Source organism: Aulonocara stuartgranti (assembly GCF_965226115.1).
Source record: "Aulonocara stuartgranti genome assembly, chromosome: 15".
NCBI lineage: Eukaryota > Metazoa > Chordata > Actinopteri > Cichliformes > Cichlidae > Aulonocara > Aulonocara stuartgranti.
The window spans coordinates 10,318,047-10,339,846 of record NC_138951.1 but is presented as its reverse complement, the minus strand read 5'-3'; the positions used below and the strand labels follow the sequence as shown (position 1 = coordinate 10,339,846).

General features: G+C 39.9%; 2 protein-coding genes across 2 annotated transcripts in view; one reads left to right on the top strand and one right to left on the bottom strand.

The window, feature by feature from the left end:
* The window catches only part of LOC309688574 (tyrosine-protein phosphatase non-receptor type 14-like), a 46,093-nt gene extending 36,166 nt beyond the window's left edge, over positions 1–9,927 (top strand). Inside the window, exons 14-20 of the mRNA XM_082504396.1 lie at positions 92–1,363; positions 2,659–2,799; positions 3,784–4,002; positions 7,046–7,174; positions 7,395–7,629; positions 7,742–7,905; positions 8,181–9,927. Of these exons, the coding sequence (XP_082360522.1) occupies positions 92–1,363; positions 2,659–2,799; positions 3,784–4,002; positions 7,046–7,174; positions 7,395–7,629; positions 7,742–7,905; positions 8,181–8,309 (2,289 nt within the window). The 3' untranslated portion in view covers positions 8,310–9,927. The remainder of the gene's footprint in view (positions 1–91; positions 1,364–2,658; positions 2,800–3,783; positions 4,003–7,045; positions 7,175–7,394; positions 7,630–7,741; positions 7,906–8,180) is intronic.
* A 112-nt stretch (positions 9,928–10,039) lies between these two features.
* LOC309688583 (N-lysine methyltransferase SMYD2-like) overlaps positions 10,040–21,800 on the bottom strand; it is a 12,417-nt gene continuing 656 nt past the window's right edge. The window contains exons 2-12 of the mRNA XM_082504418.1: positions 20,363–20,426; positions 18,879–18,989; positions 18,718–18,778; positions 17,808–17,932; positions 16,157–16,224; positions 14,443–14,545; positions 13,651–13,761; positions 12,511–12,631; positions 11,808–11,982; positions 11,143–11,251; positions 10,040–10,474 (exon numbers count right to left, since the gene is read on the bottom strand). Coding sequence (XP_082360544.1) covers positions 10,394–10,474; positions 11,143–11,251; positions 11,808–11,982; positions 12,511–12,631; positions 13,651–13,761; positions 14,443–14,545; positions 16,157–16,224; positions 17,808–17,932; positions 18,718–18,778; positions 18,879–18,989; positions 20,363–20,426 — 1,129 coding nt within the window. The 3' untranslated portion in view covers positions 10,040–10,393. The remainder of the gene's footprint in view (positions 10,475–11,142; positions 11,252–11,807; positions 11,983–12,510; positions 12,632–13,650; positions 13,762–14,442; positions 14,546–16,156; positions 16,225–17,807; positions 17,933–18,717; positions 18,779–18,878; positions 18,990–20,362; positions 20,427–21,800) is intronic.

Below are 21,800 nucleotides of genomic sequence, written 5' to 3'. Positions count from 1 at the left end.
GTAAGGGTTAGGATGCTCTGAGATTATTATTTAATTAATTGTAATTAGCTTCCTAGTTCAATGCATCTGTTTGTAACTGTTCATCTTGCAGATCACATATAGTAAGCCGGTGTCCCATGGCCCTCATCAGGGAGGACCAGCCAACAGCCAGGGTCCATGCCATTCACCCCATGTTAACGAAAGTGGAGGCAGCAGCAGCGGTGGAGGTGGAGGAAGCTCCATCTCCCATACAGTCAGCACACCCGAGCTGGCAAATACCAAACAACAGGGGAACAACATTGGAAACTATGCAGCTACAGCCAACATGCTGAGGAACCACATGTCGCGGCCCCCTCCACCTTACCCTTCCAGCTCTTTTCGCCCAGCCACCAGCACGCCAGACCTAGCGAGCCATCGGCATCGCATTGGCGGCAGTAGTCCAGAACTGGTTACCCGCATGGTGCAGCTGTCAGTCAAAACCTTCCAGCCCGACAGCTCAGCTGTGGTGCACCAGTCCCTGCAGGAGGTCAGTGAACCATTAACTGCAGCTGCTAAGCACCGGTCCACGCTGGGCAAGAGACACAGCATGGAGGTTATAAGCAGCATGAGAGGAGCGATGGAAGGCCTTATGATGAAAGGAATGAATGCTCCTCTTCATCGGCGGAATACTCTGAGAGAACCTGTGATGCCATCTCAGCCTCAGTCCATTCCACAGCCCCAGCCTCAAAACTCTCAGTCACAACCTCAGCCGCAACCTCAGCCTCCACCTCAGCAGCCAAAAGAGTTGCCCATGAAGCCTGCCAAGAATGCACCCGAGGCAGTGACTTATCAGCACCAAAAGACTCTTTCTAATGCTACCATGCTCATACACAGCAGTGAAAGTGAAGAAGAGGAAGAGGAAGAAGAGGAGCGGCCTGAACTGGACGTTCAAATTCCAGGTCTCAACGAGAACATTAGCATCAGTGCACAGCTCCAGGCTGCTCTGGCCAAACTTCCCAATAAACCCCCTCCAGAATATCCGGGCCCTCCTAGACCTGCAAGCAATGCTCAAGCTCGCACCCACACTCACAATCACAACAACACCCACCACACCAACCATAATCAAGGACCACAGGGCAACCAGGGACCAGTGGACCAAGGCCATGGCTGCGCCTTAAAGACTGGACAGAGCCAGGGTGTTAGTGGGCCTGGGGGTGGTGGTGGTGGGACACTGACCCGGGGGGATCAGAGTGTTGTGAATGGAGCAGTTTTAGGTCCATCCATTTCAGAACCAGACTTGACCAGTGTTAAGGAGAGGGTGAGGAAGGAGCCGGTCAAAGAGAGGCCAGTATCAGAGATGTTTTCCTTGGAAGACAGCATAGTGGAGAGGGAAATCGCTCAAAGGGTAAGATACTCACTCATTCTACATCTTCACAGCCGTTCCCTCAAATTTTAGAACTAACACATTTCTACATTTTAACACAGTGTAACGATGTTTTTACGTAAAGCAATGTAATGCATTTATTACTTAATATTACAATATAACACATTTACTCAATAATACAATTTAACACATTTTTACTTAAATATAATAATACCATGCAAAACATTTTCTGTTTAATAATACTTTTTTTTAACTTAATAATACAATGCAACATATGATGTTAAATTTTATCTATGTTTATAACATTCACAATTTTTTTCTATTACCTTTCCATATGGAATAAAAATGTTTAGCATGAAATTATTAAATATAATGTCAGTGCCTGACACCTCTGAAGCCATTGTACTGGTATAGTTTTAAATATTACAGTCTGTTGTCTGCTCACTAGTTTCAAAGCTCCTGATTAGCAGTAATCTGGAGTTCAGCACCTAAAAGGGCAGCACTGGACTCTGAATTCCCCGAGGCAGCTAAAAGCCTTACTAAGCCTTCCGATTATTCTTCGAGTTGGGTGTTTTTGTGTCGGTGGGCCTTCTGTTAATATGCAAACATCTGACCCAGCACCAGTCCAGTCATAAATAATTGCCTCCTAGAGATAAACCTGTCTGTCTGTGATTGCAGGTGTGTGTGATTTTAGCCAATAAAACTTAAAGAATGTTTTCTTCTCACTGCTGTCCAAAGCTGCTAAAGCCCTTTTATGCCAGCTGCTTTATCTTATGCATAGAGGGTACCCCTTATGACCCCCAAGCTGTTGTTTTGACTGCCCCATGGGGGATCAAGAAGGTGGAAAGGGGAAGGGCGGCGCTGTCCTGGAGGTTTAATAGCATTAGAGATTAGGAGAGGTAATCCTTCGAGGAAGGAGACGGTGCAATGTGGGTCAGTGTTTGGAAGCGAGAAAGAGAGTCAGGATGACAGAGGGTGTGTTGTAATCAAACAGAAGCTGAAGAGGTAGGTGGGAATAAACAAAGATGAAACAATTAATAACATGTAAGAAGGACAAACGAGGATGAAGGCAACCAGATGGATAAGAACTCTTTCTTAATAGGCTTTGTGTAGTGGGCTTCCTGTTTCTCACCTTTGGACTTATTACAAGGGGATTGGTACGGGCAGTTTATGCACATGCACGGGAAATTCTCCCCACCCACTACTGCTCATGCACATCTGCGTGAACACTGTACTTGTGCAATGGCAGGTCAGTCAGTCTTGCAAACCTGCTGGTGCCTGTAAGCATGACAACAGGATTTTTCTCTCTCTTGAAGACGCTGGAGAGACAGAAGATGTCTGTGGACTCCATGAAGAGGCCGCTGATGATGGCCGCACTCAACGGGCTCTACGTCGCCCGGATGCCTGTCCCCGAGAGTCCAGGGGAGGAAGGCGCCAAGGCGGCTACTGATGAAAGGGTAGGATGCTTGCTTTTTGTACAACATATACATTATTATGGTTAAAGTTTAAGGGTTTCATGACTGTAACTTTGTATTATTCTGTATATTTTGTAACATATAGTAAAAAAGTCCTGCTAATTTACAGACAACCTTTAAAAAATATGCTGCTGGGAATTCATTTTACTCATCTGTTTTGTTGCTACTTTATTACTACATTTACTTTACCCAAAACCTTTGGGATTTACTGACATGTATGTAATTGGAAACTTATCATATTAAAGATAGAAAAGGCTTTTTAAGCTCTTAAAAAAAAATCACAATTACTAAAACGAGTATTTAAAGAACTGATATCAAGAATAACATACCAGAGTTGATGTTCAGGATTAGGTCTTATTTAAGCTCATTTAAACCGAATAATCATAAAAGCTTTAAATCTCCCCAAAAAGTTTGTTTGGTCATCGTCACACCAAAACTCACAGTCTCTATTAATCACATCATTTTAATGAATTCCACTGCCCAAGTAGATCCCCAGTGTGTTTGGCTCCCTTTTGAGCGTGGAGGTGTGAATCCCAGTCTTTGTCCCAACTGTTGCTAAGCTAATGGGGGCAAACCCTAAGTGGGCTGTGGAACGTGTGGCACGGTAGTGCTTATCGCCTCTGGGCCTGCTGGTATGTTAAGAATGTGACCTGAGAGAGAGCGAGCCAGACAGAGAAAGAGAGACAGAAAGAGATTCTGGCCTCTCAGACATGACTGGCCTAATAAACACCACTGCTGCTGTGTATTCGGCTCTTTCCTGACTATATTGATTCAGTATGAATACTTGTGAGCATCATGAGGAGACTGAGGAGAATTTAAAAACGTGAGTGTTATACGATAACAGTGTTGGATTCGAATGCCTTTGTCGGGGTGTGATGTAAATGAATGAGTGCCTTTTTGGGGACTGAAAGAGAGACTTCTGAATAATAAACACCCTCTACTTTTTCTCTCCCTCTCTCTCTCTAGTGTAAGACCTTGGAGTTGAAGCTAGAAGAAGAGCGGGTCTTTACAGAGTATGAGCAGGTGCCCAAGAAGAGGGCAGACTGTATTCTCACAACAGCAACTCTGCCCGAAAATGCAGAGCGCAACCGTTTCCGTGATGTTGTTCCTTATGAGGAGAATCGAGTTGAGCTTGTACCCAACAAGGAGAACAACACAGGCTACATAAATGCCTCGCATATCAAGGTATACACAGCCATGCTTATCTGTGTGTGATCCAGGCTTTTGCAGTACTGTTTAAAAGTCTTGAGTTTCCCTTCATTTCCTTTTCTGTAGTCTTCAATAATACTTCTCCATGTTCCTTAATGGATAGTCAGAGGTCTTTTGTTGCCCCTGACTTTCAGTCCAGTTCTTGTGTAACTGGACATACCTCAGGTTTTTCTTACTGTTTAGGCTTCCTTAAGAATGGTTTTCCTCATTTTTTTTTTAAGGTCACACTACACATTACACCAAGATAGCCAAAGTATTTGGCTAAGAGGTTTTTGGGAACCACCTTCCTGTTGAGAAATTACTCAAACGGAAACAGAAAATATGTGTCAAACTGAAACTGTGGAAGTTATCTTTGTCATATTTCATAGATTCAAATATATATCTGTATCTATACATATCTATATATCTGTATCTATACGTATCTATATACATATTTTGTTTCTTTTTTTTATATACACACAAAAAAGAACAAAAAAGATGAGTAATCATGACTCCATGACTCATGCACAGTGCTGAGTTTGACAGATTTAATGCCTTCTGTGTCTGCCCATTAAATTTGTGCGTTTTTAAGAGTGATGTCCAAAGAAAAGCTCAATCCAAACTTAAGAAGCTAAACTCATCAATCAAGATATCTTTATCCAAACCAAAATCCGAAGCACATGTTTTTCATTGGACAGCGATGATAAGAGATATTACCCCAACTAATGTAGCTGTGGCTTTCTTCGGGTGGCTCAAATAATGTCAGCTCTGCAACTGTGACTTGATTGCTGGTTGGTTTCAATTTAAGAAGAAATACTTGAGTAATAAAATATATCACAAGTTGTTTTACAATACTTAGGTTTATCTACATGACTCTTAAACAGAATAGCTGTCTCAAAGTGCTTTGCAACACCCACATCATACAGCCTAAATGAAAACAGAGTATAAGGTTGATGCTTTCAGTTTTGTTCTAGTCTTTGTTGCGGTCATTGCTAAGCAGGGAATGGCTCGGAGGAAAGGATGAAAGGCAGCTATTGAAGGCTGTTTGTGCCTTTAAGCTCCCAGAGCTTGTGGAATTCCCAAAGAATGTTGTCCAAACTCCAAAACCCTCTTAAACAACCTGAGTCGCTCTCACTGGCTCTTTATTCATGTTTAGTTGCAAACAGCATGTGTATGCAAGCTTGTGCATACGCGTGTGTCTGCATGCCATGTGTACGTTGTGCACCAAAGCAGCACTGAGTCGCTGCCTACCACAGTGTAACCCTCTTACTCCCCTGTCATTTAAGGTGGTTGCCGCAGAACAAAAAGACCTTGTTTATTCCCCATCCGTCTCTTAATACAGTGTTTATAGTCACGAGGTGGCCTGAGAAATCAGCTGAGACATGCCCTTTATGTAATAGTACTGAAGTTTCTGTGGTCGGAGTGAGCTAAAGATTGGACGTATTTAAGTGTTATTTGTGGTCTTGTGGTTATCAGGAAGGGGAAATGGAAGAAAACTAGAGATAAGGAGTTAATAGAGTTATAAATGAAAGAAAAGCGATCCCGCTGTGGATAAAAGTAACAGGTGTTTACACTGCCCTCCAGTGGTTGTGAATATTATAGATGTCTGTAGGTGAGCTGAACTTCTGTGAGGAGGCAGCACTATTTTTTATTTATAGTTTATATACAGTCATTGACTTTAATACATTGGTTTCTGTCAGTTCTGTTCTGCCCTGTAAGACAGACTTTAAACCTGACCTGGACTCCTTTTAGCTTGCCATTTACTCTGAGCAATCGCATCAGTCTGCCATTAATCATTTACGATAAACTGCGTTAGCTGTTTATCAATGAGTACCGTCTTTTCAGCCATTAGCTTTCATCAGTTATTTTTACTTCCACTGTTCTATTAATCGACCTTTATTCTATTTAGCAGCTGATTATTATCAGTCTAACATTTTCAACAGTTAAACTTTACTTATACTCAGCAATTTTAAACGCTGGCTGTACTTTTATAAATAAATAGTTTTCACTAGACTCTATACAGTTCTGTGATATTCTAGGTACATCTCATGATTCAGTAGCTTGTAGAACGAATGTAATGATTTTCTGTATGGTTTTAATTAGTTGCTCAGATTGTTGTGGAGGAATTTAAGTCCACTCTTTTTTTTATAATGCTGCTTCAGTTCATTCAGGGTTGTGTGCATTCATTTATTCACAGTTCTTTGAAGGTCTTACTGCAGCACTTTAGTCGGTTTGAGTCTGGACTTTTGGCCATTGGAGCGCCTTGATTCTTTCCTTTTTCAGCCATTCGATTGTAGATTTGCTGCTTTGGCTTTTTGTCACATTTGACCCAGTTTTTGGCCAAGCTTTAGCTGTCGGACAGACTTCAGATTTGACTCTAGAATACTTCTTTTCGTGTGGCTGCAAAATAAACCCAAATCATCACCTCTCCTCCACCGTGCTTGACAGTGGGCAGTGGTGTTTGTGCTGGAGGTGTTGCTGCATTATGGCCAAACATCTCCACTGTGGTCTCATCTGTCCAACTTTGCAAACCTAAGCCATGCTTCCATATTATTTTTTTTTAGAGAGATGAGGGTCTCTCCTATCATTCCTTCCAAACAAGCCATACTTATTCAGTCTTTTTCTAATTGTACTGTTGTGAAGTTTAACATTAAAGGCCTTAGTTAGCATGTTAAGAGTCTGAGATGTAGCTCTTGGACTTGATGATCATTTAATCAAATGCATTTGATCAGCAGCACCTGGCTGCAACTTTCCAATTTTTAATCTTACTGAAGCAGTGTTGGTGTGCTTAGTTTTTTACATGACTGTATGTTGAATATCTAAACTGCCAGTCATTTACTTTTAGCTACCTGTCAATGTTTCCATTTACCCCATGCTACTTGCAGACATTGTTCATTACTAGACCTGCTCCTGTGTTTGTTTTCTTTCATTTGGCTTAATTTCTTGATAAACAAAAAAGCGTTTGTTTGTATATTTGAGGCTGATTGCATATGCACTGCATACTGTAATATCCACTAATTGATTCTGCATGTCTTCCCAGGTCATGATCAGAGGGGAGGCATGGCACTACATTGCTACCCAGGGTCCACTAGCCAACACCTGTGCTGACTTCTGGCAGATGGTCTGGGAGCAGGGGGTCAACGTTATCGCCATGGTTACTGCCGAGGAGGTACACTGACACACACATACACACAGATGTGGATTTTTTTTTAAGCTTCCTGTCTGTGAGAGAAATGACACTGTGGTGAGTTTGTGTCACTGTGACTTTAGGTTTATTTCTAAGGGCCAGGACTCGTTGTTGACATCTAATTTGCCTCATCTGCTTCTTTTCTTCATTCCCATCACCCACGAATCACTTCTCATCTGGCGCTTGTCGTCCTTTCATCTAGGAGGGCGGCAGGTCCAAGAGTCATCGCTATTGGCCTAAACTGGGCTCCAAACACAACTCAGCCACTCACGGCAAGTTCAAGGTGACCACCAAATTTCGCACGGACTCAGGGTGCTACGCCACTACGGGGCTGAAGGTTAAACACCTGCTGTCTGGCCAGGAGAGGACGGTCTGGCATCTGCAATACACAGACTGGCCTGAGCAGGGCTGTCCTGAATATGTACTGGGATTTCTCTGTAAGTACGGCCGCCCCGTCATTTATTAAAAATATGCTTTATCAGATATGTGTAAGGACAGAGCCAGCATAAAGACTAAACATGACATCAATGTGACTTTTCTTATCTGAAGCATATCTGGAGGAGATCCAGTCTGTGAGGAGACACACTAACTCTATGCTGGACACCTCAAAGAGCCTCAATCCACCTGTGGTGGTGCACTGTAGCGCCGGTGTAGGTCGAACTGGAGTGGTCATCCTAACTGAGCTCATGATCAGGTGTTTGGAGCACAATGAGGTGTGTGGATGATTTCCTTAAGGGGCTGCAAATTTAAAATTTAGTGAAGGTATAGAACATTTTTAGAGTCCCTGACTTTCTTTGACAGTCGCAGGATACATGCATCCCTTAGAAGCATGTTTTTAACTTGGTAAATTAGGATATTTTACATGCAAGATATACATAATCCCACTTTTATCTAATTTTATTCCTACATAAAGTTACACCTCAATCAAAAACATTTGACCGGCTCTCACTGTTGTCCTTTTCTTTCTTTTTTCTTCTCTCCCCTTCAGCCCGTGGAGGTTCCCACAATGCTATCAGAGCTGAGGCAGCAGAGGATGCTAATGGTACAGACCATATCCCAGTATAAGTTTGTCCACCAGGTTCTTATCCAGTTTCTCAAGAACTCCCGCCTTATTTGAACCCGAGCACCTATCGGCTGCTCCGGAGTACTTAAAGTCAGCATGAGGACAGTACAACAAACACAGTATACTGGTAGCTGGAGGGAAGGAAGAACAGAGATTCGTGTTTTCTGTGTGGCACTTCATCTGTATGTAAATTCTAACCCAAAACTCACCTCAAGGGAGGAACGGATCTGGTGGGCTTGTATAGAAACTGACAGCCATTTCTCCTAATCGGTGTATTTCAAATTTTGTTCCTTCTCCCCCTTTGATCTTGGACTTTTTGTGTGAAACATGCATATTCCTTCAGGTTTTTTCAGCTTCAGGTTTCTTAAGAAGTATCTAGAGAAATTAAATCTCAGTTTCAATTAGGAGATATCGCACCACTGGTACATTTCTCATTTAGCCATCATTAGAAATGGCATTATGCTGCATGAACAGTAGGTGGCAGCAGTATTATTGCTATACTCTGAAAGAGTTTGCCAAACAAAAGTATTCTTAAATCGCTGTTCTAAAATGATCCTATTCCTGTATTGATTTAATACAGCAAGTATTTACTTCAAATTTGTAAGAAATTTTTTATTTATTTCTATAAAGGCTGTGGTCACCTTTGCCATGGCAACCATGTTGATCTTTTGAACTCTTTTTAAGTTTTTGGAAAAACTCCAATGTGTTTTTGTGAGGAGGCATTTCAATTAAGTTCCTTTCAGGCAGACAAACAAAGTACACTTTAGCAATTCTTTATCATCTAAAGAATTTTATATATATATATGTGTGTGTGTGTATATATATATATATATATATATATATATATATATATATATATATATATATATATGTGTATATATATATATGTATATGTATCATTTATCATCATAAACATTTCAAAACTCTGGAATTGGTGATACAACTTTGTCCATATGCAGCAAGTGCTGTGTATAATGTGTCATTGTGCCTTATTGTAGTAATATGTAACTACGGGGAGAAGCTGATGGGCTGATACACTCTTTGTACTGATTAGGTTTTTGGCTAAATTCATTACTTTTTAGGTTTCATTGTAGAAACAAAGAAATTCTAATAATTGTATCCAAACCCAGCTGAAGAAAAATGTGTTGCCATGTCCTGTTTGTAAAATTGCGTTCTGAATGATTTTTTTTCCCATATTGCATTAAATATGTTTTCCTGCTTCTCTGAATTGTAATGCAAAGCCAGCCATGTCCAGCATAACTCTGTACATAATGGGCATGTGAAAAAAGATTTCTGCAAGTGTTTTTATAGTTTCCTTCCTTGACTTGGTACCCTTAAAATACCGCAACATAGTAAACTATGCATGGATTAAAAAATTTTTTCAATGTATATATTCTCTGATAAATATAAGCTTCGTGCTCTCTTGACATTTAAGTGTTTTATTGCACTCCTGTTCTCTTTGACAGTATTTTCTCACACAGCATTCCACTGTTTGTTAATATTTAATTTTTCCCCTCAAGTTGTCTTTTTTAATTTTTTTGGCAGAACTTCTAAATACATTTCAATATGTGTACATATGTTTTGTATATGCATTTTTCAGTTTTCTCTCCCCAGACATGTTTGAAGCTGTTGTACTTGCTCATTATGCAATAAAGCCTTATTTTCTTTAAAAGTGCAGCATCGAGATCACAGTGAAACATCAACATCAGATAAAAGGAGTTCTAGGAGGTGCTGAAGCATCCACCATCACAGGGATACATTAATTTTATTTAACAGGCCCCATATGGTGATGCAGCTCTCCTGATTGCATGACGCATTGATCCTCCTATTTGCGTACCTCCATAAACAACTCAACTCTTGGGTTACAAAGTACAGCTGTAGTCTCAAGCCAAATCAAAGTTATTTACTTGATTTAAAAAACAAAACACCTTCCACAAAGTCATATTTTCATGCAAATTCCACAATAAATACCTGCTTGTTGCAAAAGTATCCTGCGTCTAACTGATAGGAAGATGCAGGATAAATAACCGTGAAGACATACTCCTGAAAAAACCAAGATAAATTATTTGGATAAGACAAAGTTTGGAAAGTGTATGCAGTCCTTATGGATCAGTCTTGATATTTCTCTCTTGTTCTCTTTATTTTTGTGCTATCATTTTACGCAGCTCTTCAATGTAAAAGTGATCCTTCCCATGAGCCACCTCCATTATAGCCATTGCCTGTAGAAATGCAAGTAAATTTATTATTAATTAACATCACACAATTGCTGTATGTATGTTATTTCAATGTGTAGGTATACTGAAGGTGAACACTTTTCTATATTCAGGTAGTCAGCTGACCTCATTTTTTGGGCACATAATACCTGACCAACTCAAGTAAACCCAATCCTAACACTGCCCCCCACAGGCTTGTACTGTAGGCACTAGCCATAATGTGTGCATCACTTCATCTGCTTCTTTTCTTATCCTGATGCCTCATTACTGTGGAACAGGGTAAAGCCAGACTCATAAGACCTTTATTGTTCCAGATCCAATCTTTTCTAATTAACCAATTGATAAGTGGTTTCCTTAGGCCTACACAGCCGTTTGATTCCTGTTTCTCTCTTCACATTGTGAATGTAGAAATGCGCTTGATTTTACTATTAAACATAATTATACATTTCCGACCTGGTTGTTTTAAGAAATAAGAGTTAGTTAGGGTTAGCCTAGACATTTCAATCACTTCAAGTAATTATACAGAGATAAGTGCTTATCTGTTTAAGTTTATTTAAATCCAGCTGGTGACTTTTATTTGGCCAGGCAGTGTAATAGAAAAAACATTGCTATTACCTTATTAATAGTTGTTCACTGGTTAGTATTTATTTCGTATTTAGACAGTCTAATGTTACCTTTTTGAGAGCGCTGGTGCACGCTGATTGCCTCTCTAGTCCCAAGTACAATCGGCCCAGTTTCAGGTAGACGGACGAGACATTAAGGGAGTAAGGTGGATAGAGATGACTGCATTGGACCAAGATCACATAAGCAAATGAAAGAAGAAGAAAAAAGACACATCTAAGATAACACCGATCTTTTTAGATGCAGTACAGTTAGTAAAAAAACACACAGAAAACCCCCAAACTTTGCAAATTTTCAAAATTATACCAGCTTTTGGGAGATTGGAATAAAAATACTACTTGAAAAATGCTTTTAAACATGAGCTAATATCATAACGGTTGATAAAATGCAGCGATTTGAAAAAGGCTGATTTTAAGCTGAAATTATGTATTTATGTATGGTGGCTTATTGGTTTTAGTTGAGCATAATTCATTCATATTTAGATTTTTCTGATGTAAACAAATAGAAGATTAAGGCACAAATAAACTTAGATGAACACATTACCCAGAATAAAGAAACCTGCAGGAATACAGTCTGTAATATCTGACTAATTTTAAGTACCCAAAAAACAACAACAACCCCCACCCTCCAAAACAAAACAAACAACAAAAACACAGCAACAACAAATACATTTGGAAAGAACAGCAGAGGGGGGGGGGACATGTTTTTATGTTAATACCTGTAAGGTTTGAGAAGCTTCTCGCCATATCTGATAGCTCCATCTAGATCTTGCATGTACATGCAAATCCCCATGGCTTGGTACATCATGTGGAGCATGTACACATTGGAGTCATCAAACACGGCTCCCATTTCCTCCAGGCTCTGCTCGCACATCTCCAGCAACTCACTAGGGGGTGGCACTGAGTCAAGGCTACAAGCTCATAGTTGGCAAAGGATTCAAATGGGCTTCTGTGGGACAGAAGAATTCCACCTCAGAAGGTCACAACTCAGTACTTGTGTAAATCTCCAATCCTCATTTTGTTCCCAGTTAAACGCTTGTTAACTTTTGTGACTTTATCTTTGATATCAGGGTTTATCTTTATGGCAAACAGTCATATAAACGTGTTAAGGTACAGAAATGTGTTGTTGTTGTAGTTCCCGTCGGTCATGGTGTTGCTGCTGGTAAAAATGTGCAGTAGCTAAATAAATTATTTAAAAATGATAAATGTCAAGCAGCTATTTCATCTGTAAGACAATAATTATAATATACTGACTGGAATAAAGCAGGAAAATGTGGAACTTAGGCTTGAATGCTGAACTATTGCTGATATGTTTCAACTTGTTGACAGTACTCTGACAGTTCTCTTCACCTTTTGGTCCTTATGAAGTTTACGATACAATGTAGAAGGCACAAAACGATATCTATTGATACTGAAGGATATTCTTTGTGTGTTTGAATTCCCGGAACTCTCTGATAGTTTTCTGGGCGTAACGAACCATGTTGTTGATGACATCTGGCTCAATGGAATCACTCTGCTTACGTACTTTTAACTTTGCCTTGTCCTATAGATGAAGACAGGAGAGAGAGCGTGAGAGTCAAAACAATGCTTTCCAAATTCCTAAATTATACTCTCACTGTCCACTTTGTTAAGTACACCTCTTCACCTGCTTGTTAATGCAGATATCTTAATGATCCAAGCACATAGCAGTAACTGAGTGCATTTAGGCATGTAGACATGGTCAAGATGCCCAGCTGAAGTTCAAACTGACCATCAGAATGGGGAAGAAAGGACTTCTTTTTGATCTACTGGGATTTTCCTCACACATCCATCTCTAGGGTTTATAGAGAATTGTGTGAAATGGAGCAGTGCTCTAGGTGAAAATACCTTGTTGATGGAAAATTGAAAAATGTTGCCTGGTCTGATGAGTCTCAATTTCATTTAGATGTTTTCGTCAGAAATTAATCTAAACAACATGAAAGTAATGGTTCAATGGTTCAGGCTGCTGGTGGTCTGATGGTGTGGGGGGTAGTTTCTTGGCACACTTCAGTCCCCTTAGTACCAACTGAGCATTGTTGCTGATCATCTCCATCCCTTCATGACCACAGTGTACCCATCTTCTGATGGCTGCTTACAGCAGGAAAATGTACCATGTCACAAAGCTCAGATAAATTCAAACTAGTTTCTTGAACATGAAAATGAGTTCCCTGTATTCAAATGGCCTCCACAATCATCAATATCAGTCTAACAGATCACCTTTAGACATGTGGTGGAGCAGGATATTTGTATCAAGGATGTGCAGTGGACACATCTGCAGAAACTGTGTGTTGCCATCATGTCAATATGGACCAAAATCTCTGAGGAGTTTCCAGCACCTTGTTATGGCACGAGGAATTGAGGCACTTCTGAAGGAAAAAGGAGATTTAATCCAGTACTAGCCAGGTGTATCTAATAAAGTGGCCGGTGAGAGTACATACCTTGTGGCATGTAGCATTTCCCAGTTCTTACATGTGCACCCATCCAAATGATGCATATTATTAATTTTTGGCTTTAATCTCCATTCTACATATTACCAGGTCTTACCTTTGACTTGCTTTTACATTCCTGGCAGTCACAGATAAAGTAATAGGACTCTCTCAGCCTGTTATTGCGGTCATCTGTTGGGTAGAGGAGGTCTATGTAGCTGATAAGCACCTATAAGGGGATTTAACACACACATTCAAAATAAAGCACACTCTCTGTCATTGACATTGTTTTTTCTCTTCCTTGTTGCCACATAGCTCCTAAGACGCAGGGCAAAGGTTTTGCTAAAAATAACCCGTCTGAAATCTGCTGCTGCATCCCTCCTTCAAACCAGATCTCCTGCTTCTCTTGACACACTGACCTATCATTGACATGGTGCTTTTCATTAGCGATGTTGCTGTTCTCTACCTTTCCCTTAAAAATTTTTAGACTGGTGTGTCAATCACATTGTTCTTCTTCTTTGATCTTTTTTAAGTAATGTACTTGTAACTTGTCATTCTAAGAGTTTTATGCTGATAAAACAAACAAGATGAGTTCAGTTGAAATAAACTTTATTGTTATAATTGTACCTTTTCACCTTTGCCAGGCTAGCTCTTTTCCCTGTTTCTAGCATTAATGTTAAGTGATTATAATAAGTTGCGATTGCACAGTTTAATTTTTAACATAAAAAAAATCAGTTTCTCACCAACTTAAAAGTTGTTCAGTCAATCTTCCATTGACAAATAACTCTGACATAACTAGCATGTGCTGCCCTAGCATAGGAAGGCCAGCCAACTCCTCCACACACACTTAAAAGAAAAAAAAAAGATCAAAACCCAACCCCCTTTAATAGCAGCTGTCTCTTTTCCTCACTTCATCTCCAGGTTTCATGTCCTGCACTGCCCGAACTTCAGCCGATGTCCCTTTGTACGTGACTATGACGCTGGGAAGGCAGCTGTGGTTTATCAGGGCCATGCTGTGCAGAGAGAAAGATATCAAAAGAAAGAAAGTGATTTAAACAAAAGCGAACCCTTCTTACTATGGATAAGAAGGAAAAACTGAGGCTTAGTATTACTCCTAGCATTTGCATGATCACTCACTATTTTTAAGTGGTATTACTACAAGGCTAAAACTGTGCTTGCACAGAGCTCTTGCATGACACTGACATATGTTATTACCAGGGCTGCATGCTGGAAAAAAGCATATAACAATAATCAATAATCCAGCTATTCATCAGTATCATGAACAACAACTGCAGTCAGAAGTCAGGGCAACAGACACATTTTTTTAAGCCTGTGCCACAAACTCCCACCATTTTTTTCAAATAGGTTACCACAAGCCAAAAACAGATTTAGCTCGCTAAAGTAAAATAAGGACAACTGCAATGTCTGTAAGCATGGAACAAACCAGAGAAGCCCGTAAACCGCAGGTCCTTGCAGACTGACTGGATGAAGTCACTGTACCAAAGAAGCCCCATCCTAGAATTCCCCATTCAGCAATCATTTCCAATTGACCAGCTTCCTCATGTATTACATATGCGCATATTACAGTACGAGTGTTCAACATGTGGTAACAATATTTAAAATCCTTTACAAAAACACAAATTACTCGCCCATCAGAACTTCATCTTTTGGGTCTTGCACTCAGCAAAGTCACTGACAACCCTGCTCAAATGAAAAGTCCTGGCGGTATACTCATCCTCCTCTCTTCTCTCCTCTCCTTCTAGCATCACATTGTTATGCTGATTTGGTTTTCCGAAGCTAATTTACATATTTTGGGGATTTAAGCTTTTATCCTATAGACATTAGAGAGAGGACAGGTAAGCTGGGAGAAAGACAATAAGAAAATGGCTTTAGTGGTGGATTCAAACCCAGGCCTCTGCATTATTCTTATGGCATATTGGTTGCCTGCTCAATCCAGTGAGCTAAACCAGCACCACTCTTTGCTAATCCTAATTTTTAAGCCAGCTGCACTGATGAACTACTCTACAGTATAAATAACTAGGTGAACTGACATTAACAGATCATGCATATTGCTGCCTGTGGACAGTTAGGCCTTTGGTGACTTCAAACCAAACAAACTGCCTTTTAAAGCTAAATAAAAAGTCTGACATCCATAGAAGTCATTAGAAAACACAAAGTGCAGGAAATCAAAAACAAAACAAAACAAAACACTGAGACACAACAGTAGGTAGAGTTATGTAAGGAAGTACTTTGCAGTATATGTGCTGCTGAAACCTTACATGTGTTCATAAAACCTTTCATGGTGTGGGGGTTGTATTTAAGTCAATTCCTGTTTTTAAGGAAATCCCGAAATCAGTTTCACTTAGCTCTTCTACTTCCTGTGTTCACTTTTCCCCTCCAGTTGTCACGCGCTGTTGTAACACTGTCTCTTCGGACTTTAAAGCTCATTTCAATTCATTTCATAGTTTGATTACTTCCATATGACCTTTGAGCCAGTCTCTTGGACTTTTGCTTTCTCTTCCTATTGTCATATATTATTGTTTTATGAAGAAAAGTTATGCCCATTCCTTTGGGTCATCAATCAAAAAGTGCTCATATGCATGTGCGTGACATTTCTTTCTTACTCTGGATAGACTGCAGTACCCAAGTGGGAAAGTTCATCATCCTCTATAGTGAAACCATTGCAGCCAACCTATTGTTTAAGACAAAGAGAAGAACAGAGAAGAGTTATGATAAAAATTAGACTACAACTGTGTGTGCTGGCTTGGCTTAGCTATCAGCTAACTAGCTGGCGTTTGACACGTCACCCAGAAGTCAGTAAAATCCAGTTTGGATCAACAGACCGTATTGATTCCTTCCTATACTGATGCAGAGGTAACACAAGTGACTGTGGAGAATGGCTGTGGGTAATTAATGGGTCCTTACCACCAATGTTCCCTCTAATTTTTCACTTGTCTGAGCGAGCACACAAACTCCCTGAGCGGTCCCTTGGACCACTGTGAGCAACAGCAGACGTGTGCACTGTGGTCACGCCGGCATCTAATCCATCCAAGTTACATGGTTTATTAAAATAATCAAATTACAGCATTTACATTTATGTTAGATTACTTTTAATTAACTGCTTTAGCCCACTTACCATGAAAAAAAAAATCTATTCATTGACCTGTGTAGTGCACAAATTATTTGTGCCACTCCAAAAAATTATTTCTGTCCACTATGAGATAAAGAAGAACAACAGCCTGATACCTGCAGGCCTGACAACAGCAGATCACTCCTGTAACACCTGTAACATTCAGTAGTCGCTTCCTTGTTCTGACACAAACAACAAAACTATTGACTACACTACACACTAACTACACAAGATTTGCGCTAAACGTCTCAAATCTCTCACATCTCAAAACACCGCCGTCACTCCTAAAACTTCACCCCGTTTCTTAACAACTAGATGCCACGTTGCCATATCATTTTTTGATTGGTCGACATCGTACTTTTTTGGACGAATAGGAAAGGAAGAGGGGGTGGGGGTTGTTTTTGCTCACAGGTGGAGAGCGCTTTCGAGTCTTTTTTCTTATAAAACGCCGTTTTTATCGTTTCTTCCCGCAGTAAATATAAACAACGATAGTATTCAGGAAGAAAACCAAACATTGCATTTTTTTTTATCACTACTCTGGTTTTACGTGGCCTATCAACACAATTTAAAAACTGGTATAAAGTCTACACTTTTTCCATCAATTGTTCCGTCTGTCCTGCTCACATCTCCAATGGTTGTACACGTTGTCATTAACGTGGCTTCACTCCACATCAGCCACGCCGCTTTGCCAGCTAAAACACCGGTGTCGGCACATAAGGACGCTGTCATAGCCTGTCAATGGCGTTGATTGGCTGCGTATATACGCATTATTGGCTGAACTATGGGATAAGGTGGCATCGTTCTAATCCCAAATGGGAGCAGCCAGTCACTCACTGACTAACACTGCAAAACAGGATTGTTGAAGTATTAATTTTAATTTCAATTCAGGTTAGATTTTTTTTGTGCGCAACGCAGATTTTCTGTGCGCAGAGACCATGCCAGCAGTGCGCAATTGCGCACGTGCCCAGCTTAGAGAGAACATTGCTTACCACCCTCTGCACCACTTTTATAACACCCCTTTCAGCTCAGTGGCCACAAGGACAGATACAGAAAACTTTTACTACTTCATACCACAATACCTGCATTTATTTTTGATATTTAAGGTCCTCACTGTATCAAAATTACATGGTGTAACAACGCATTACCTGGGAGAAGAGCGTGAGTAGCTCTTTGTGGTCCGGCACATCCAGATGTTTGGAGTAAAAGCGATGGAATCTGGCAATGTCTGCCTCGGTCATCTCTCTTTTCTCATTATCTTCATCCTCTGTGTCTGTTACAATAAAAGAATTTGGTTTCATTTAAAATAATTTATTGTTTCACTGGTTTCACGGTGCTGTGCTTTTTTTCACCCTAAGATTTTCTTTTTTGTTTGGTTATACATGTTGATGGGTCTAGAGAGGTCTAAAGTGTGTGGATTCCTATTATTTTCCTGTCTTATCAGTAATGTCGAGGCTTAAGTCTAATATATTTTTGAGCTCTGGTTACATTTGAGTTTTTATTAAATATTTCTTTGAACTCTGAACTAATGTTCAGCCCAGTCCTCGTACCAGACCATTTTTTTTGTTTGTTAAGCCACTAAAAACGGATCCACTTGTACTGAACTCTATTTGCGTTTACATGATTTATTTGGATTTTCACATAAATTAACTAAATGCATTTTTAATGGTTTGCACTGCACTAAGAACTATAAGTTTCTTCTTGTTAACTTGGTCAAACATCATTTGACTTGAGAGACACTTATGCAATCTGCGCTGTGTTCCCAAGAGCTCCTATTTCACGTTCAAGCATTTACACTTGTTATGTAGTCTGGACACCACTTGACCCACATCTATAGGGTATATATAGATGTGGTTGAGGGTGTTTCTCAGTGGATTTTTCTCTGAGATATCTTGAGGGTATCTAGGGATCTCTTGGACTGACTTGTAGAGTGTTTCTGCACAGACACTACACAGGTGGCTAGATAAGTGTAGTTCATAAAGAGCAACCACAGCCAAGTCACCATCAAGAAATCATGTATGTTTTTTCTCCTTGTGTTGTAAAGAAATAAGTACTCACGTGATTGCATCTCTCCTATGAGCAACATCTTCTCACAAACGCATCGTTCTTTCTGCATTTTCTGCAGAAAATAGACATGTTTAGCAGAAATGACCTTAAGAAACTCTGGACAGCGATTAAAAAAGAGATTATTGTATTTTATGTATTATTAACTGCCCAACCTTCTTTGCAAGGATTCGCGCCACCAGCCTGGATATCTCTGACGGGCACCAGTTCTCTCCAAAAGCAACCATTGCCGAACACTCCAGCTTGTGCATGGCCCAGTCCCCTTTCTAAGGAGCGCGTAAATGCAATAATAGCATAAAAAAACAAAAAGCCCCTCTTTACTTTATGGCCAAGTGAAATGTGAGTACATTCAATTCAGTCAACTATTGACAGTTTATGTACCACTACAACAGAAGGCCTAACAGTTGGCAACCCCTAAGCGACACCACCAGCTGTGGCATTAAGCTGTAGCATGGTGGCATGCTGGCACTCTGTTAATCTAATGTTACCCTTGCTTCTTCACTCCTCCAACATGGAATGGCCCACTCAATTATCTGCTTAGTCCCCAACTTTATAAACAACACTGCATCCTACACACTCCATAATAGAGCATGCTATGCATGCATATAGAAGTGCATAGAACAACCAAGTTCAGCTAAGCTGTACATCTGCTGAGACTACATTAGAAGACACATGAATGATATATTTATGTCATTGGACACTGGATATGAAAACTAAATTCTAATTTGACAGGTCTGAGAGAGAACTAGACGAGTACACCTGCTCTGGGATCTGTTTTCAGGCTAAAATAATTGAGCAAATGAGACTTTGGCCAATAGCAGGTCTTTTGAGATATTTAACTAAAGATCGTAGAAATCCTTTCAAGATGTAAGCTAAGCTCTCATGGTGCAATGAGTTAAGCTGATGACTTTCACCAAGGAGAATCAGGTTTCAATCTTACATAAAATCAAATGTTATAATTGACTTACTTTGTTTATATGTGCACATGAAGCATCTGCAAATGCCTGCGTTTGTCTGCTGGGAGGAACATTGAGAGCAGAGCTGCAAGAGCAGGATAATTTGAAAATCTTTTTGGCTTTTATCACTTATTGTCAACTGTACCTTTAGTAGTACTGAAGCAGAAATATAGAGCTTAGCTTGATGATGTGTCGCCACTTGTTTGTCCTCTCTACAGTCGCACATTTTTTTTTGTCATTTTACACTTCTTAGGATTTACATTTGAAGAGCCTAAAGACATTGATTAGATGTCATGTTTACCCATAAAATAATGATGACATATGTAGTGAATGCAGTGCATGGAACAGTGGTTAGCAAACCAAGAGGGTTCTGGGTTCAAATCGAATGATTCAAAGAGGCCCCATGCCTGTGTAGGTTTCTTCCCACGGTCCAACTGGTAGATCTATTTTGGCTGTAAGTATGAGATGTGAGGGTTTGTGCTTGTGGGTTTGTGCTTTCTCCATGTGTTGGCCCCTTTGGTGGACAGGCGACCTGTCAGCGATGTACCCTGGCTTTATGACTACTGGAATAGACTTTTTAAGCTCCAAGTTTTAATATAGATGTGTTTTTTTTTTTAAATTATTGCGCAGTGCACTTTAAAGAATTCACACAAGAGCTGTGACTTTGCAGGATGTTTTCTTACCTGACATTTCACATTGCAGTAGAAAGCTTTCTTGCACTTCCCACATCTTGCCAAATGCTGTGTCCTATAAATTACAAAAACAGTTTTTTTTTATTACCCTGCGGATGGCACTGAGTTGATATAAAAGAAATCACCCTGAGACCGTACACATCTTTGCACCATTTATTTTCAAAGGGCCAACATATCCACAAGAATGCATCTGGTTATGTAATACTGAATTGTAGTAGCATAATAGTATTCAGTTGTGCATGTATAGACATTTAAATGTTTGCTCCATAACTTTGACACATGAAATAGCAGTTGCTAGTAGCTTGTTGTAACTGATAGCAATGGAGGGCTTTAAAACCTACTGTGGTATTAATAGAGCAGACCCTCTGACAGGCCAGCTGTCTTTTTAACACACTGAATCAGTAAAGCTGCCAAAAAGTTCACCAGTATAATTCTGAGGCTCTTACCATCCGCAGTCACACTAGGTTTACATAAGGCACTTACGGGCCGGAGCAACCAGTGGGAAAGCATGACACACTAAAACTACCTATTGCAAAGAGCAACTGTAACTCAGGGGTCAACTTACCACTGAACTGTGTAAAGTTGAGCAAGTCACAAAGGACGTTGTCTCTAGGATGCTGTCTTTTGCTCAATTGTTGAGTTAAAGCAAGCTTTACACAACTGATTTTAATGGTTCTTGATCAACAATGATCTTTCAGTATGTCAAACCAATTTATGAACAGATCTGCCTCCACAGGTTCTGTTTCCAAACTGAAAGTTAATTAAAAGCCTTTCCAAACCCCTTTTCTTCTACTTTTCTGCTAGAATATGTCACACATCTCTTAGATTGACATGATTAAAGCCCGGACACTGTGATAACATATTACCAGACTATATTTTTTCACTTTAAATTGCATATATGTTGCAAATTTGTGGAACAGGCTATGTATAATGTGGCATACCTTTACTCTTGCTACTTTACAATTTTAAGTGCCAAAAACTAAAGTTAAAGGAACTTCCTGTGTTACAAGAAGTTTGACAGACTTTCAAAATAAAATTCTAGAAATAGTAAAAATATCTTTTTAATTCCTAAAACACTTGGCAACTGACCAACAGTCTCTACATTTTGTTAGCCAGATCTTACTAGACTGTCAAAATAAACACAAATATTAAACCTGCAGCTTGGGGCTTATATGAGATGCTGGCTTTTGAATATGGCATAACAGATTCTGGTGGTTGATTTAGGGTCTCTATTTATGACAATTATTGTGTAAATAGGATGTTAAAATGGCCATTCAACATCTGTTTGTAACTGTGAAGCTAACTTTTATGATCAAGCTACATTTTCTCCCCAATACGTCTTGCAACCTGGCAGCTCAGAAGATGCACTGGCAGTCATTTATTCAAATTTCTTGCATGCAGAAACAAAAATGTCAGACAGCACAAGCAC